The 18,344-nt window shown below is 44.4% G+C and overlaps 1 protein-coding gene across 1 annotated transcript in view; it reads right to left on the bottom strand.

Moving 5' to 3' along the window:
• The window catches only part of CPAMD8 (C3 and PZP like alpha-2-macroglobulin domain containing 8), a 61,926-nt gene extending 48,177 nt beyond the window's left edge, over positions 1–13,749 (bottom strand). Inside the window, exons 1-14 of the mRNA XM_066566254.1 lie at positions 13,652–13,749; positions 11,137–11,288; positions 9,956–9,978; positions 8,920–9,085; positions 8,746–8,798; positions 8,157–8,174; positions 7,093–7,147; positions 6,839–6,952; positions 5,686–5,770; positions 5,304–5,412; positions 3,978–4,205; positions 3,671–3,841; positions 3,182–3,310; positions 622–811 (exon numbers count right to left, since the gene is read on the bottom strand). Of these exons, the coding sequence (XP_066422351.1) occupies positions 622–811; positions 3,182–3,310; positions 3,671–3,841; positions 3,978–4,205; positions 5,304–5,412; positions 5,686–5,770; positions 6,839–6,952; positions 7,093–7,147; positions 8,157–8,174; positions 8,746–8,798; positions 8,920–9,085; positions 9,956–9,978; positions 11,137–11,288; positions 13,652–13,749 (1,591 nt within the window). The remainder of the gene's footprint in view (positions 1–621; positions 812–3,181; positions 3,311–3,670; positions 3,842–3,977; positions 4,206–5,303; positions 5,413–5,685; positions 5,771–6,838; positions 6,953–7,092; positions 7,148–8,156; positions 8,175–8,745; positions 8,799–8,919; positions 9,086–9,955; positions 9,979–11,136; positions 11,289–13,651) is intronic.
• Positions 13,750–18,344: the final 4,595 nt, after the last annotated feature.

Raw genomic sequence — 18,344 nt, 5'->3', positions numbered from 1 at the left:
AGAACTTTTTTACATGCCTGAGGGGAATGGATTTCACTATTTTTCTTGCACAAATATTCTTTCAGGAGCATCACATTAACAAAAAGGGTGTGGAAAGGTGGGGTTTTCTTGGCTGAAAATAGGGGTGAGCTGCATTTCTGGTGCTGGCTACCTGTTCCTGGGAAGTGTGTGAGGTCAATGTTCTTCTCCAGGCCTGTGGTGGCTCTTTTGCTCCTCTGCTGGGTGACATTGCTGGGCACAAAATTATCTCTATCCTTTCAAGGAGCACCACGTTTTTGCACATTTTTCTTGCACAAAATGATCTCCATCCTTTCAAGGAGCACCACGTTTTTGCACATTTTTCTTGCACAAAATGATCTCCATCCTTTCAAGGAGCATCACATTGTTGCATATTTTTCTTGCACAAAATTATCTATATTTTTTAAAGGAGCACCACATTTTGCACATTTTTCTTGCACAAAATGATCTCTATTCTTTAAAGGAGCACCACGTTTTTGCACATTTTTCTAGCACAAAATCATCTCTACTCTTTCAGGAGCACCACATTAACAAAAAAGGTGTGGAAAGGTGGGGTTTTCTTGGCTGAAAATAGGGGTGAGCTGCATTTCTGGTGCTGGCTACCTGTTCCTGGGAAGTGTGTGAGGTCAATGTTCTTCTCCAGGGCTGTGGTGGCTCTTTTGCTCCTCTGCTGGGTGACATTGCTGGGCTGCAGCCCCGACAGGACAATGTTCCCTCGTGATGCCACCTCATAATGGAGAGTGAAGTTGCAAGGACAGGTGGATTTCACTGCAATCCAGGCCTCCTCTCCCACCTGCAGACAAGGACAGAAAAGCCAAAGATTTGTTCTGCCATGAGTTTTGGGGTGATAAAGGACAGGAACCTGCTTGGGTTCCAGGCCACAGGAGGTGTGAGCCCTCTCCTAACAAATGGGTGCATTGAAAAGTGCATAATAATAATAATAATAATAGTAATAGTAGTAGTAATAATAATAATAGTAATAGTAGTAATAATAATAATAATGATAATAATAATAATGATGATAATAATAATAATTTCATTATATAATTTATATTTTTATTTATTTAATAAATTTATATTTTAATTTCTATTTATTTAAGAAATTATAATCATATGATAAATTATATTATTATATAATTATTATTACTATTATTATATATAATATATATTTCATTATATAATTATGATGATAATGATGATTATTATTATTATTATTGCACTGTTCTCAGAGTCTTTTTCCACACTAAAAAGGAGCCTGTGTTCAGCTCTCCACTCACTGCAAATCTACAGGAGGCTGAGCTGGGGGTTGTATGCATTAATGGAACAATGAAGGAATCCCTGGAATCCTGGAAGTTAAGCCTTTTGGCACAGAGCAGCTGTCAGAATTGGTTGAATTTTAGACACCCCTTCAGTAGCCCAGGCCAAAAAAGGAAAGAGTTGGGTTGGGGGTGGGATATGTGTTTGATAATCTTTGCAGTTTAATTGTGATTACATCCATGTGGCTGTTATCAATTCAAACATCACCATGAAAGGACTGGGAAGAGATCTGAGGGAAAACGCTGTCAAATTACACAAAGTCTTGATAACAATTTGTGAGTTGGGCACTCAGGGAGGTGTCAAACACACAAAGAAATGAGAAGAAATCTGCTTTATTTTCACCTGGGCACTGAAACTCTGCACCCAGAGGGGCTCAGGGAGTACTGAACACCCCCAAAACAAAATCCCCCAAATTCCCAACAGAACAGACACCAGCCATGGGATCCATCACCCTGAGGAGCAGCAGACCTTGCCAGGAACACAAACTCCTTCCTGCTGGGATCTGAGGAGTGGGACACTTGTAGGACCCTACATCAGTAGGATTTCTTCAGCACCTTCCCCTCCTCGCCCTCCTGCCATTTAAAGCAGAGCAGTTCCCAAATCAAACCATTCAGGCTTAGAAAATCCCACAGAAATGTGCTGAAAACTTCTCTTTTTTCAGCTCCAAGCGTTCTCCCTGCAGAATGCACACATGGCACCAACCAAAAGGGCAGAACTGGAACACAAGGAGCTGCTGATGCTTAAACACAGTGAGAATGCCACAGAGTCCAAGAGGTGCCTTGTGACATCAAATATTTGAAGTATTAAGAATTCCCCAGTGCAAACGATGAAACAATTCATTAAAAAATGAATGTAGCTAATTGGAACACCCTGTAAGAGCTGGCAATGCATGGGAATAGCTCCCACATCAGCTGGTCATCCAGCTCCAAGCTTTCCCACAGAAGAATTAGTTCTAATCAGGTTATAATAAGAACAATGTGTTCAGATTAGCAGTGTATAATCCCCTTTCCATACCTCAGGAAACTTGTAAAAGATTAATTAGCCATTAAACTTCCATGAAATGCAATGATAAAAAAAAAAGCTCTTATTTGGATACAAAGAATCTGAAACCAACCTCACAGACCCGCTGATAACAAATCTCTGTGTGTTTATGGCCAAAACCCCCTTTTTTTTTCCACTGAGCACTATGCAGACCTTCAGAACATTTGCTTGGGTAAGAAGAGACCCTGAACAGCTCTCAGAAAACAGGAATCATGGTTAAATCAGATCTTTTCTCTAGGAGAGAAATCACAACAGCTTTTATAGGGCAGGATTATATTTTTAGAGAGGCTCCTACAAAACCCACCAAAGAAAACAAGGCAGTCATGTTGAGAGCTCAATAACTGGAAGATTGAACAGATCCAGCTGAGATTTAAACTGGAAGTTCTAGTGAGACTACAGAGCCTTAATTTTGGTCTTTAGTAATTCAGCCACTCCCACTAACATCACTTCCAATCATTTTCAGCAAGCAATCCATGTCTGAGCGTTACTGGAGGCACAGAACACACATTTAAATGTGAAATTATGAAGTTTTCCATGCCTACACCCACCCTCTCTGAACAGAAATGGTTGGATTTGTGGATTGGTGCACGGAGCACCCAGGGAATTGTGCTTAGCACCTTGTGGAGCCCACATTTAACAATTATTTGGTGGCTCAAGTGCAGTTTCTTCTTTCTTTGTAGTGGAAATAGTTCAAGATCCCAGAATCAGGAATGTCCAGAAATATTTAATTAGAACAAAGTGCTTTAAGCCAAGCAATGCAAGGGATTTCATTTAATTTCCATGCTGGAAGGTGAAGCCAACATACCTGGAAAGGTTTATCTGGTGCCTGGAGCTGGATGTGGCACTTGCTGGGCGAGTACCAGCTGCTGATGGACAAATAGTTGGGCAGATATTGATCCCCAGAGGGTTTCCCATCAATTGCTGTCACTTTGGTCTTAAAAAAAAATGGGGAAAAAAGTTACATCAATGTTATGCATAGAAAGCTCATTTTGTTCTTTCTTAATCTCTACTCTCCTCTCCCATTTTATATCTTTCATCTCTTGCCATCTTTACTCCCCAAATATTTAACCCCTACCACCATGTTAAGGTGCATTTGGAGGAGCATCTTTTCATGGTGGTTATCAGCATCAGTTCTCTTGGCAGCAGGAAACAAACCAGTGTTTGCTGTGTTGAAACCCAGAAGCTGAGGCTAAAAGGCACCGGTTTCCTGTTTGTAGCACTGGTTTATAAAGTGCAGGTTTGACAAGATTAGTTCCATTAAAGCCTGCTAATCCCATAAGGAGCTTTTACCCACCTCCAGCCAGACATATTGGGCAGCTGTGGGGATGGAGGGGATTTCAAACTCCACCAGGCCATTCCTTGAGACCAGTTCACTGGTGTAAACATTGTCCTTTGGTGTGAGCTCAGCTTTAATTCGGATGGTGACTCTGTCAGCTGGGCTTCCATCGGGGTAAGTGACCTCCACCTGCACAGTGGGGCATTTACAGAACAATTAACTTGAAATTATCAGCAATTCCAGGTGGGGAAAACCACTGGGATCAACTGAAATCAGCCATATTAGTACCCAACAGCATTAAAAATAGGATTATTCTTAATCTCACCTTGCCTTTGTAAGGCAGCCCGGGTTTGAACTGCTTCCTGGTGTCCTTGGAGTACTTGATATCAATCAGCTGCTTCTGGACAGGTGTGGAGTCATCAAAGGTCACCTGCTTGCTGCCATCAGAGCTGATCACCACGGCCCAGATGTTGACAGTGCCTCGGAAGTGCTCGGGGACATCCGCTGGCATCATGTCCCTGACACACACCTCGAACTCGGCCGAGCCATCGATCTGGGGGCACACAGGGAGGGGCTCGGACACCCGCACGGGGCACAGCAAACAAAGCTAAAGCACAGGAACCTGAGCGGGGGGTGCAGCAGGGCTTGGGAAAGGGGAAAGGGGGGAACACGGGAAAGGGGGGAACACGGGAAAGGGGGGAACACGGGAAAGGGGAAAGGGGGAAAAAAGGAAAGGGAATGTTTCTCACTCAGGGTCACCAATTGTGCTGGTGTTCACAGGGGTCCCAGGAGGAGGGAAGAGATGAGAATCTTGACTCCATGGTTCAGAAGGCTGATTTATTATTTTATGATATATATTATATTAAAAGAAAATTATAAACTATACTAAAAGAATAGAAAAAGGATTTCACCAGAAGGCATGAAAGGAATAGAATGATAACAAAATCTTGTGACTGACCAGAGAGTCTGAGACAGCTGGGCTGTGATTGGCCATTAATTAGAAACAACCACATGAGACCAATCACAGATCCACCTGTTGCATTCCACAGTAGCAAATAATTATTGTTTACATTTTGTTTCTGAGGCCTCTCAGCTTCTCAGGAGAAAAGATCCTAATGAAAGGATTTTTCATGAAATGTGTCCGTGATGGGGGAAAAGGAAAGGAGGGGAAAAGGAAAGGGAAGTTTCATTTTCCTCCCTTAGCCATGGTCTGGACTAACTCTGTCACCTCAGGCTTCTGCTCTCCTCAGCCCCATATGCTCTTAAAACAGATTAAAACTATGCCAACAAATTCTCATCCCACCAAATCCCAGAATATCCTGAGCTGGAAGGGACCCACAGGGATCATCAGCCCAGTCCTTGTCCCTGCCCAGCCACCCCAAGAACCCCACCCTGAGCAGCCCTGGGAGCTCCTGGAGCTCTGGCAGCCTTGGCACCATTCCCTGGGGAGCCTGGGCAGTGCCCAGCACCCTCTGGGAAAAAAAGCTTCCTCCTAATATCTAAAATAATAAATATATCATGTAAAAATAAGCAATGGCCTCAGTTATAATATTTTCTGATTTCCCATCAGCAACAAAACAGAGCTGTGGGATAAATGTTAAAGAAGACAGATCAGGCATTTTATCACAGGTGAGTCCATGGTCTCCCTCACCTGGGTGGTCTTGAGGACAGGGTGTCCCACTTCATGTCTGTAGTACCCAACACCATTTATAGTCATATTGACAATTAACTTCCCTGTCACTGGTTTGCCAAATGTGTATCTGAAATGCAAAGGAGATGATTAATAAATTCCAGCTGGTTTCTGTTCTTCTGGTTGTATAAAGACAATTACCATGTTACCTGCAAATCTAGGAAACATTACCACAGGAAGTTTTGCAGATTGTTATTTTTACCATGTTTTTGAAGGCCCTTACATCAAAAAATTACTGATGATGATTAGAAATAATCTGAAGAGTCTGCAGCAGGTGGGATCCAAGCTCCAGGGACTGCACTACAACCCACAGCAGTGAAATTTGGTTTGGGAATGTTCCTACCTGGCATGGACAGTTCCTTTCTCACACAGCGAAAGGTCACGGATGTAGCGAGGGGGATCAATCAGCAGCTCAAACTTTGGCAACACTACAATGAAAAGAAATAAAGCAGAATGTTTCCAAGCAGATCTCATTGCCCAGCTTGTAGCAAAAGTCCCCAGAGCTCTGACAGGAGCTGGTTCTGATTTATCAGGGTAACACCCACTAGAGGGTCAATAAATTAGGATGGAAATGGGGGCGTGTGTTCTGTTCAGAGCTGGGGCAGTTATCTTCCTGTCAGTGGGCAGTTTTCTTTATCTCTCCCACAGCCAACCCTCCCTCCAGGAGATCTCTTCTTTTAATGAGCCATTAATTATTAATTATCTTCTGTCCATGGCCACTGAGTGTCCCTGCAGGGCTGATCCAATTCCATCATCCCATGGGGAGATGCTGCGCCCAGGGGAGGAGCCAAGCATTCCTGCCTGGATCCAATCTGGGGTTTCAAGCATTCCTGCCTGGATCCAATCTGAGGTTTCAAGCATTCCTACCTGGATCCAATCTGAGGTTCTGGGACACCAGAACAGCCTTTACAGTGGATTGCCAGAGGGAGCCCAGGCCCATCTCCAGCAGCCCTGGAGCTGCAGAGGAAAACTCCCCCCTTGTGCAGGATCCCTGCTCCAGCAGAACCACAGCTGGCACTGCAGGAGGGCTGAGCCCCCATGGGATGGGGCTGTGCCACCCCCTGACCCACAGGGGGACAGGGCATGGTCTGACTCTGGCAGGGTTTGTTTTCTCTTTTTTTGTGCTGTTGCATTTGTATTTTTATTTATCCTGTTAGTCCTATTCCCATATCTTTGCCTGAGAGCCTTTTAATTTCAAAGTTATAATAACTCAGAGGGAAGGGGTTTGCATTTTCCATTTCAGGAGAGGCTCCTGCCTTCCTTAACAGACACCTGTCTGTTCAAACCAGGACAATCAACAGCAGCAAACCAAAACCACCTTGGCAAGGTGAGCTCAGCAAAGCTCCCAGTTAGCAGTGCCTGCATCCCTGAAATACATGGCTCTAAGGAATTTTTCCTCATGGCATTTTAAACGCAGTGTTTCAGGAGTTTCATGTCAAGTGAAAGCATTTCAGAGTTCTGTTCTTCCAAATGCACCTGGGTTAGGGTCAACTCACCATATTTCTGCACCTCAAAGGATTTGTTGTAGGTGTGCCCCTGCATCTCAGCAAAGATGATCCATTCCCCAAAAACTGGCTGATCAGACAGGGGAAAAGTCATGTTGACAATGCCTGAAAAAGCAAACAACATACTCTGAACTCTGTCACTCTCCAGCCCCTTCCAAGCCTCACTGAACAGCACTCAGTGGAAGCAGAAGCAAAGGCAAATCACAGCACACAGAGGGGAAAAAAATAAATAATCTGGAACTTACCACAACAAAATGGCTTCAAGTTATTCCATTCTATCATCCGAGACCCCCGGGGATCCTGCAGGGAGGATTAGGGGTGAGAAATGAGCATCACTCGTGTATTTAACTCAGTTTGCAACAAGGAACTTCCTTTTGTGATACACACACTTCACTGACAGCTCAAAGGTAACCAAAGCCTGTCAAAAATGTCCCAGAAATACCTTACAGCAGGGGTATTTGCTTTCTGGGGTTATTTAGGAGCTCTGCTCCTGTAAGCAATGCACACAAATAAAAGCTGTCAAGCAAATTTTTCCCCTGCCTTAAAACACCAGTCCTGGATGGGATGAACTGACCCCATTCTTAAAGGGAGCTGTACAAGCAGAAAGACAAATTTTGGATGAAAAAAACCCAGGTGAAATGAATCCTGCCGGTTTTGTCAGCATTAAATCTTCAACAAGATTAAATCCTTCTCCTTTCTGAGAGGTAAACACATTAAAAACAAAACAAAAAAAACAACCCAAAAAAACCAAACCAAACAAAAAAATACAAAAAAAACCAAAAAAAACCCCAAAAAACAACCAACCAAAAAAACCCCAAAAACCCCAATAAAACAAGAACAAAAAAAAAACAAACCCTAAACACAGAGGGAACCACTCTTTCACCTCATTAGGAAGAGGACAGGAGAACCCTTTCCTTTCCATGAATTTCTGCTCTCCACCACCTCTGTTTGGGAGCAGAGATGAGGGTGGCCCTGCTCTGCCAGCCCAGCACAGGAAGGACTGGAGCGAACAGAAGGGAGAAGAAATGGGGCTGTCACAGTTATAAATCCCAGTGAATCAGGCCAGTTCTTCTCAGGCTGAAAAATGGGAATGAATTTCTGAAACTGCAGTAGAAAACCAGGATATTTGCTGGTGATGGCAAAAAGCAAAGGCACAGAGATCAGATAGAGACACAGGGAAAGAAAATTGCGTTAGTTAGGGGTGGGAATGGCCATAATGGACAGGAAAAGCAGAAATTTGTTCCTTTAAGTGCTACACAAACCTTGTACCTCTACAGGACAGGTGCTAGAAGGGCACAAAGATACTCACCACCACATAAGCTTCAATCTGAAAGAAAAAAGAAAATAAAAGTCTTTATGAAACAACTTTTCTGCTTTTTGTGATGAGTGTTGAGTCAACATAAGCGAAGTGTGAGACCCGAAGTGACAGAGTTTGAACATCTTTGTTAAGAGTAGCCTGAGAAACACAGATTTAATTCAGAGATCTATCCGGAAAAGGGACAATTTACATATCTGTGCACTACCTAAATGAGGTGCAAGTCTCTGAAAAATTCATGTCTCTGCTCTGGCAGAGCTGCCTCCTATTTGCCAGCACTCCAGAAGTTTGTATTCACCTCCAACAGGAATAGGACCAAGTGAAAAAAGCTGAATTACAAATAAAACAAGCTGTCACAAGTTATGCCCAAACAGCTTAAAAATCCAATTCTGTTCCTGCATAAGTGTATTGGAGAGCACCCCCAAGGCTGAGCATCCAGCACGGGGCGGCCTGTGCCTGCTGAATTGTTTTGCTCTAAAAAGGACCTTTTGGGACTTAAATAATTCTCAAATATTTGAACAGAATGCAGGCTACCAAGTATCCCCTCATATTGCACAGTGTGAAAGAAAACAGATTTCTTTACCCTGTCGTTGACTGGCCTCAGGTCAGAAGTCACCATGAAGAGATTTATCAGCACTGGAAAAGGAAAAGAGGGAATTTATCAGTCACCAGAGCTGAGACTGAACAGAAGAGCTCATCCTAAAGCTCCCCTTGAAAGCAGCCCTGGCATCTGGCAAGTTATCCAAGATGATTTTACCTTTCTGCTTGGGTTTGTAGACAGGTTTGTCAGTCTGGATGAACACTGAGGAGCCCTTGCTGTCGATGGTGACTGTGGTGTAGTTGTGGAAAATGTGCCCTTCCTCTGCCAGGTGCCTGTTGCCCCAAACCTTCAGGTGTGCTTGTCCACGAAGCCCTGAAGGCACCTAAAAAGGCACCAGGAGGTGAGGAACACACAGAAAAACCTCTGAGCTTTTGGGGAATGCAGTTGACACTGAGGAGAGCAAGAAGAGGCACCTGCTATGCTTTGGTGTCAATCTGTGTTAGTAGTGAAAGGAAAATTAAGGCCATAATAGGTTTTCTACAATATATAAACTACAAAGGAGGTAAATTCATGCTGAAACCATGGCAGGAAATTCTCTTCTGCCCTTTATCACTCAAGCAGAGTGATGGTTGATCCATGATCTACACATGCAGCTGTATTACACAGGGAAACCAACCCAACAGGGGGAGAAACCCCAAGGAGCAACACAAAAAAGTCCCCAGAACAAAAAGTGCATGCATGTACATGTTCAACCAGCTGCTCAGAGAAATAAGCACTTCAAAATTACTTCAGATTAAAAGTGACAAAATAAAAAACCTGATACCATTCCAGATGCACATAATTGGATATTTTGTTCCACCACCCCCCTTTAATCTCCCAAAGATGACAAGCCCAAATTAAGTCCTAAGTTAAGAAACCCAACACTTTTAAGGGCTTGTTCTTCTAGTCCAGCTCCGTTTTGCCAACATCTGAAGTCCTAACTCCCACACAGAATTCTGCCATTCTTATAAAACAAACCCAACACATAAATTTATGAGGAGCCATGAGCCACTGATTTTCTTTAGTGGTGTAAAGGTGAACTGTGATGGGTTGAGCTTTGTTGTTTTCACTCTCCACCTTTCCTCTGGTGAAGGCAGTGTCCTCCTCAGGTGTTCCCAGAACATGACATTTATTTGTGCCACCAATGCTTGGTGTGGCTGAGGGAAATCCCTTACGTGTTCACCAAAAACATCTTAAAATTATTGATACTCACCTTCAGCTTAATTGTTCCTTTATCTAAAATATGAGAGAGAGAGCAGGAGTTATTCTCAAGGTAAGACACCAAGAATTTAGATGTTTTCAGCTGAGTGAAGGAAGACCCCATTCACAGAGCTGCTCCCTGCACTATCCCTTTGCTGTGATTTTACCTGAAATAATTTTCCTGCACTGTCTGCAGGGTGAGTAAGTCAGACCCAGAAGAGCTCTCCAAAATAAACCTGCTCCACATTTATTCACAACTTTTGCCCAAGTTAAATTGCAAAGTGCTCTGTGATTGGAGAGCACCCCCAAGGCTGAGCTCAGGGCAGCCTGTTTGTGCCTCCTGAATTGTTTTGCTCTAAAAAGGACCTGGCCTCTTTTGGGACTTCAACAATTCTCAAAACAAACACTCCAGGGATCTGTTTGGATTGCTGGATCCAGCCATACCTAGGAGTTCTCTGGAGCATTTGCTGCCCACGTGTGTCAGCATCACTGACACATGAATTGCTTTGCAATTGTCAGCCACTTTCAAAGACATCAAGGGGAGGACACAATCAGAGACAATCTGTTCCAAGAAGTGGAATGGCTTTCATAAAACTCCCAGTTTTAACATAGAGAAGAGTTAAAACATGAGGGTTAAAGAGCCTGATTGCCTTGACCACACTGTGGTACCACAGGGCTACTGCACTTCACTTTCAGCACTGTAAATTCACTCAGATATCATGGATAACTGGATATCATCAGATCACATTGATTTTACTCACAGGACAGGGGTATCTGGCTTGGATTTTAAAGATTTATCCAGCTACACAAACATCACCACCTGTCTCAGCAACACCCAGTACTGAAGATGGGGATTGTGCTCCCAGCACTCATTTTGGAGAGAAGAAATTGATGATGATGATGTAGATTTTTTATTTTTCTTAAAAATAAACTTATAAATATTCAGGCATCAAAAGGCAGTAAAATCACTGTAAAACTCTAAAATATCAGTTATCCTGGGTCTCTGTATATCTTGGGGTTCCAAAGTTATCAAAGTGTTTGAGATCAAAACCACATTACCACAATCAACTGAGAAGGTGCAGCAGCAGCAGCAAATCGATTTGTTTGATGCCATTATCACCTAAAGCAACTCTTTAGGAGATACCAAGGTGCTCCCCCAGCCCCTCAGCTCATCAGTCAGCGCTCAAAGCTCACCCAGGACTGTCCCATGGCTCCGGGACACCGTCTCCCCCTTGACCACCAGCTGGATCTGCACCGTGGTCTCCTTGGCAGAGTTGAAGATGGTCACACTTATGGCTTCCTCCACCCCAGAGCGGAAAACAGAAGGTGCTGCAATCAAATAACCCCTGAGGAGCACAATTGGAAGTGGTCAGTCAAGACACAGCCACAAGGAATGGCTTCATTTGGGAGACACTTCTTGTGTGGAAAAGGAAAAGAACAAATACTCTGTGATGTATTTGCCCCTGTAGGGTCACATTTTTTGTCACCAGCAGTCTAAGCCTGTATCTAATGTATAAATATAATTTAATGCATAATTATCTAAGCCTGTATCTAATTAATTAAATTATGAGGTAATTTAATGTATAATTATCTAAGCCTGTATCTAATGTATAAATATAATCAAATGTATAATTATCTAAGCCTGTATCTAATTGTATAAATGAACAAACAGAGCCTAAGTGGCTACAAATCCTTAGGATTTAAATAAAACCAGTAATATATCCATGTTTATTGCATCTATAAAAATAAATTCATATTAAAGTGAATAAATGAATAAATTAATGTTCAAGTGAATAAATGAATGAGACCCCATTTATTTGTCTACTATATGTAACAAACTAAATGCCCAACCAGCTAATCATAAAAGAGTTAAAGTTCATGAAGGAATAAGGAGGTACCTGAACATCTCATAGAGCTTCATAGCCAATGCTTTCTTTGAAACAACTTTAATATTTTTAACTCAATCATATGGCTCCATTTTCATAGTTCAGCTTTATATAGGAGAAATGAAGGGACTCAGAGGTGATTTTTGGAGCTTTCTAATTGTCAGGCTCAAGGCATGTAACACACCTGACCTTGCAGTTTCCACAGAAGCAACCCAGAAACTGCAGCTACAAAACCGAGCTCGAATTCCCAGCTCTACCACCACATTCTTGTTCAAACAATTGGATCCTGCAAGTTTACAAAAGGCATTATTTTAGGAGGCACACAGAGAGCTTTAAAGCCACCCAAAACGACCTCCCATAGATGCTGCAATGTGAGAGTTTCTGAATGGAATCCACACCACTCCTCTCTGAATGGCACCGTGCCATGAACTTGTCAGCTAAAAGCATTGCAGGCTCTGAGCTCTTTGATGCACTGGGCTGGAAGCAACACATTTATATTCTCTTCATGACACACCTTTCTGGGGTTTTTTCCCTACCCAAAAGGATTTTTTTTTAAACAAGAGGCAATTCCTCAGATGCCTTTTCAAGCCAAATTTCTCAGCCCATGCCTTTCTACAGTCCCGCGAGTCAGGTTGCTTTAGCTCATGATTAATTATCACTTTGGGATGAGGATGATGGTGTTTTACAGCCCCCAAGTAATCTTTTATCAAATTCCAAGCCCATGTTCCTCTCTCAGCAGGCCTCATTGCCATGGAGATCCCATTACCCCCAAAGGAAGTTCAGAACTTTGTGGCATTTGAGTTAAATTGCACGGGGTACTTGCAGATTCAAAACCTTATGGCTGCCACGTTTGAAAATTCATCAGAATGGCAATAAATAACAATCAAAAGTTACTACTGAGCCTGAAATCTTGGGTAAGAGAGACAGCAGAGGGAGAAAGAGTACCAGCTGCATTCAGGATGAAATGATCAGATTTAAACTGTCATGAGCCCAGCACTGCAGTGCCATATGTGAAGCACATGTACTCACATTGTTCCGAATTGCTGAAACTCCTTCTGAAGTATCAGTCCCTTGATACAACTATTTAAATAGCCTAATAGGTGGCATTTGAAAATTAAATATTGAATTTGGCAATCAAAGAGTTAACTCGACAGGGACTCGACAGATCCTTTAAGCACTTTTAACTAACAGCTCTGTCAGGTTACACCAAAACTTGGCAGGACGTGAAATATTTTCTAGTAAGCAAGTGAGCATAAGTTCTCCATGGCACTCAGTTAATGCAGCTATTCACGATGCTGCCGGGCTATAATAAGCCAGGGATAAAGAACAAAGCAAACCTTAATCAAAATTAACCTAAACATGCTGGGAAAGGGCTGCGGATTCAGTTCCTAATAGTGCGGGGAAAGTTCTCTGACTTTCTGCCCGGCTGATCTTTCCCACAAAAAACAACAACAACAAAAAAAAAAAAAGAAAAAGAAAATCTTCACACGCTTCTCAGGAGCGCCCAGCGCTACCTTCAACCACCCCCAGCACCGCAGCAGGCGGATTCCTTAAATAACTGCTGGCAGATAAAAGCTCCGCTCCGGGAGCAGCTGCACGCAGGTACCGCACGGGAGCTTTCTCCTCCTCCCGGTTCCCTCTCCCCGCGCTCCGGCACCGCTGGGGACACCGGGGACAGCGGGGGAGAGCCGGGGACCGCCGCGCTCCATCCGCGACCCCTCCGGCCGCTCCGCGGGCTTTGTTCCGCGGTCGTGACCGGGCAGAGCCGCTTCTCCCCCCGCCGCCCTGCCCGGGGATGCTGCCGCGGGGTCCCGGGTACTTACTGGCGCTGGCGGGGCTGGGCAGCGCTCAGGCTGCAGAGGACGAGCAGGAGCAGGAGCAGCAGCAGTGCCGGGGCGCGGCGGGGCTCGCAGCCGGACATGGTGCCGGGAGCCCGGGCCACGGCGCCGTGCGCGGGCAGCTGGAGCCTTTTGTTCCCGGCGAGCGCAGCCCGAGGCTCCGCCGCCCCGCGCCCGGGCTCCGCTCCCCGGTGCCTCTGGCCGCCGCCCCCGCCGCGTCCCCGCCCCCGGGCCGCCCCCTCCTGGCCCCGGTGCCCGCTCGGCTCCGGCCCCGGCTTCTTTGTCTGCGGCTCCCCCCGCCCGCTCCTGACAGCGCCACCGGGGACGGGGCGAGGGGAGGGGGCCGCGCCCCGCCCGGCCCCAGGTGCGCCCAGCCCGGCCCGGCCGCTCCGCGCCCCCGCCCGGCTCTGCCGAGCCCCAGCGGCCCCGGCAGCGCTGCTCGGGCTCCTCGCCTTCCTCCGGAGCCCCGCAGATGGGAGAGCTGAGAAAGCCGAGGTCCCGTGGAGCAGGACCGGGGCACGGCAGCCCCGGCGCGGTCCGGTCCCCGTAACTGAGCTCTGTGCGCTCAGAGCTCCGTGGAGTTCTGCCCTGGAGCTGCTTTCCCACCCAAATTCCAGCACGGATGCTCCTCCATCCTCCTCGCTCCCTAGGCCCTAATCTGTCCCTCTCCATCCCTCTGTCCCGAGGTTCCAGGGCTTGGGACAGGAGAGGGAGCCCTCACTGCAGCAGCCTGAGGAAGAGCTGCAGCCCAAGAGCAGAGCTCGCACAAACCGGGAAAAGCAAACCCAAGGCGACAGCAGCGAGCGGAGGTGACAGAACAAATGCCATCTCCCTCTACACAGAGATATCCAGGAATGATTCCTCTGATCCCTGCCGGAGAAATCCCAGGCACACCAGAGGGGAATTCTTGCACCAGCAATAAATGAAAACCCTCAATGTAGTTTGAATCGTATTTTTCCCCCAATACACCTGGCTTACACACACAAATAGTGCTTAGATTTTTATCTTGTGTGAAACTGAGGCTCATTTTGATGTCTTCTCTTAAAAGTAAAGTCACTAACTCAGCTTTTTGATAAATTCAGATTATCTTTAATAATGGCTAACACTGTGAGATGTGGCTACATTTTTCTACTTAAATCTATCCTAAACCAGCACTGTCTCATTTCTGTGGAGAGGCAAAACAAACCTAGAAAAAGAACAAACCTTTTTTGACAAATTAGACAAGATGAGACTCTAGAAGGACAGGGGTCACTTCCCAAGGAAATAATGAGCTAGGAACTAAGAGAAAGAACTTATTAGAATGTACATTACAGTGGAATGGTTTAGGTTTTGTTTGTTTGTTTGGGGATTTTTTTTGGAGACAAACCGAAACAAGCAAAGAAAATATCTGGTAACTCTAAATTGTTTTCCAGTTTCTTCCTATTCTCAGCTACAAACACAGACCCCTGCCTGCAGAGCAGCCTTACTGAGCCAGCTTCTCCTCAGGGTGACACTTCAGGGCATGTTGGGATCCTTTGTTTAAAGATTAAAGGAGGCAAAATGAAAATAAAGGACCTTTGCTGTTCCCATGGCATGGCAGAGATCAGGTATGTTAGGGCTAGAAGAGTATCATGTTTTCAAAAATACTAATTCATGAATTACCTCTACACTCAATCCATATCTTTCTAGAGCAAAGCATAAATGGCTCATTACAGACTTGTACATGAGATCTATGGGGAATGTACCAAAAACCCCACAAAATGCCACTAAACACCCATCCTGCCAAGCACAGGAAAGAGCTTTGAAGAAGCCCTGGGTAAGGACTTTGAACAAGCAACAGGATTCAGCAATGGATTGATGCAGGCAGCAAAGTGCAATTCTAAAAGAGAGCTCCATCACCTCCAGAGTAACACACAAATGTGCATGTGTACATCTCAAAAAGCACAGAGAGAAATCACCCTTATGTGGAATACAGCCCTTTTGAATTGCTCATTCTTTTAAAGGAGAGATTTCTCCTAAATTGAAGATTTTCCATTTGATATTTACTGACTACAAGAAATCTCAGGCAATTACAGCCTCTGAAGACTGCAAACCATCTTCTAATTATGAAGGTATGTGCAATCCTGTAAATAAGGCTGGAATCAACTTGGTCTGAAAAAAAAAAAAAAGGAGGCTTTAGATATAATTTCAAACTATTTACTTACTGAAATGGAATTTTCTGTGCTTGCCAAAATGAATCCCATTCAGTGTGATGCAACAGGTGTTGGAATTCCAGCAGCCGCCTGCAACCCACATCTGGTAATGGTTAGGAGTTAAAAGGAAGTTCTGTAAGAACTGCTCATGTATAAAAACTATTCATCAGTCACATCTATGGGCCATATTCACCCACCCGCTTGCTCTGTGCATAGCTCAGATTTTTATTTCGTTTACAGAAAACGTAATTCTGCTCCTCATAAAGTCTCAGGAATCTCAGGCACTTGGGAGCATGTGGGGGATTGGTGTTGGCCCTGCTGGTGGCAGAAAGGTGAGGGAGGGACAGGGGTTTAGGGAACGAGGTGTGAATCCATCTGTATTGGTTCTGACTGGACCGAAATTCACACCCTGATCGCTTCTCATCATCGCCCTGCAGGAGAAGGAATCCTCCCCCATGTCCCAGATACCTCATAAAAAACCTGTGCAATGTGAAAATTATCAGACAGGGATTTGTCAAGGAAAAAAAATAATAATAATTTCCAAGTACTGCCACTGACAGCTGGGAATCCTTCTGCTTTTCCCTCTCACCTCAATTGCCAGATTGAACTCAGTCAGACAACTCACAGGATACAAGGGGTAGCACCAAGCCATCAATAATTAGCCCTTGCTGACTGCCTCAGCATGAGTGGTGCCACTCACTTGTCACTCAGAAGACCAGATTCAAAGGTAGAAAAGGTAATTTTCACTTGCTTAAAGATTTTAATGCATGTAAATTGTGCATAAAAGATACTGTACTAAACCCAAGGCTATTAATCATTGAGCTTTGTGTTAAGTCCTGCATACACTAGATTTCAGTAGAAGGTGGATGAAAAATAAAAAAGCCATCAATTTCCAGAATCATTTCTCCCCTTTTCCCAGTGGAAAAACATTCACCTCTGTCATTACACAGCACCAGACAAGAACAAGGCCTTAGTTAATTTTTACAGCATTATATTCATGGTAAAAAAGCCACACCTCTTCTTTAACTCTGAGTTTTGTTCTCCCTTCATTTTTCTCTGACAGACAAACAGAGATAGCAAAAGCAGAAACTGATAACTGCAAAGTGTCCCAGGCTTTGCCACACTCCTGCACCTCCCAGCACTGAGGAAAATGGTTTAACATCAGTCCAGACAGGGTGGCAGAAACCAGACTGATCCTGCCCCCCAGGAATACAAACAAAAATTATGAGGAAAGGATAATTAAAGAGCATTTTTCAACTGAGACTGTGATCTAAGTAGCATATAACAGGATAATGATATTGAGAACATAATTATTAAATAGTTCTGTCAAAAATGGTTATTATTCATCTCTAGAGCAAGAGAGTCTGATCTTTCACAGTAATATAACATTTTAATTCCTGAAAAAGTGACTAAAATAGTACTAGGAAAGCATTCAAATGGAGGATTTTGAATGATTTAGAAGGAAGAGCACTGTGCTTATCAGAAGGGGCTGTCATTCAGATGTTTAGTCAGAAATAATTTCCCAATTCTCTTCTCAGCTCCTACATGACTGGTGAAATACAATTTGTGTATAGTCTGACTGAACAGCAGAGCCAGCTCCCATATGCAAGAGATATTAAACAAAGGGATTAAGGAATTTTATATCCTACAGGCCATCTCCAAGCATACATTGTCTTTATAAATTAAAAAAATTAGTTATATCTGATGGGGCGACCATAACATAGAAAACTAAAGATCTTGAATGAGCAGGAAACTCAGATTTTGCCCATACATTATCACAGAAATATTTTAAAAAGAAACCGATCAGAGGCATTTGAGCCCACTCTGCAAACCTCGTGCTGGCTGTACAGACCACACACAAATGCAGCGGAAGAAACAACCTAAAATAATTTCTGTGAGTTGAGCAGGAATGCTCACATAATCACTGGAAATGCTCTTAATTGGTGTGGCTCAGTGGTGCATTTCAGAGCTGTTAGATCTTCTGCCCCTCTGGAACTCTTTTCATGTCCTGGCAATCCCAGCCCAGCCAGCAGTTTGTTTATCATATTCAGGATGAATTTCCGGATCTCCAACAAAGTGGTATTTACTCCGAGGCAGGGAAGACTGCAGTAATCCAATAAGTTCTCATTAGCCTAAAATGCAAAAACATCTGCTGGGGTCGTGAGCTGCTTTGCTGTTGATGAGCACAAGCTCAGCTCCCTTTGCGGCTCATGTGAACAAAGAGTTGAGGGTTTGGGGTGTGGGGAGGGGACAAAGGAACCTTGGGGATTTCCAGAGCTGCAGCTCCACCCCAGAGCACCCCAGGCAGGAGGGATCCTGCATTACCTTCACCCCAGAGCCCCCATTGCAGGGAGCACAGGAATTACAGCAAAAAATGCCTTGACTCAGCCCTCCTGAGCTGGTGGTCAGGGGCTGGCACAGAATGTGGCCACAGCTCCCCCAGACACACCAGCACCCAGGCAGGGCAAGCTGCAGGGCAAATCCAGCCTAAAATCTCTTCTTAAACA

The sequence above is a fragment of the Molothrus aeneus genome, chromosome 27, assembly GCF_037042795.1.
Source record: "Molothrus aeneus isolate 106 chromosome 27, BPBGC_Maene_1.0, whole genome shotgun sequence".
Lineage (NCBI taxonomy): Eukaryota > Metazoa > Chordata > Aves > Passeriformes > Icteridae > Molothrus > Molothrus aeneus.
This window is presented reverse-complemented; position numbering and strand designations above follow the sequence as displayed.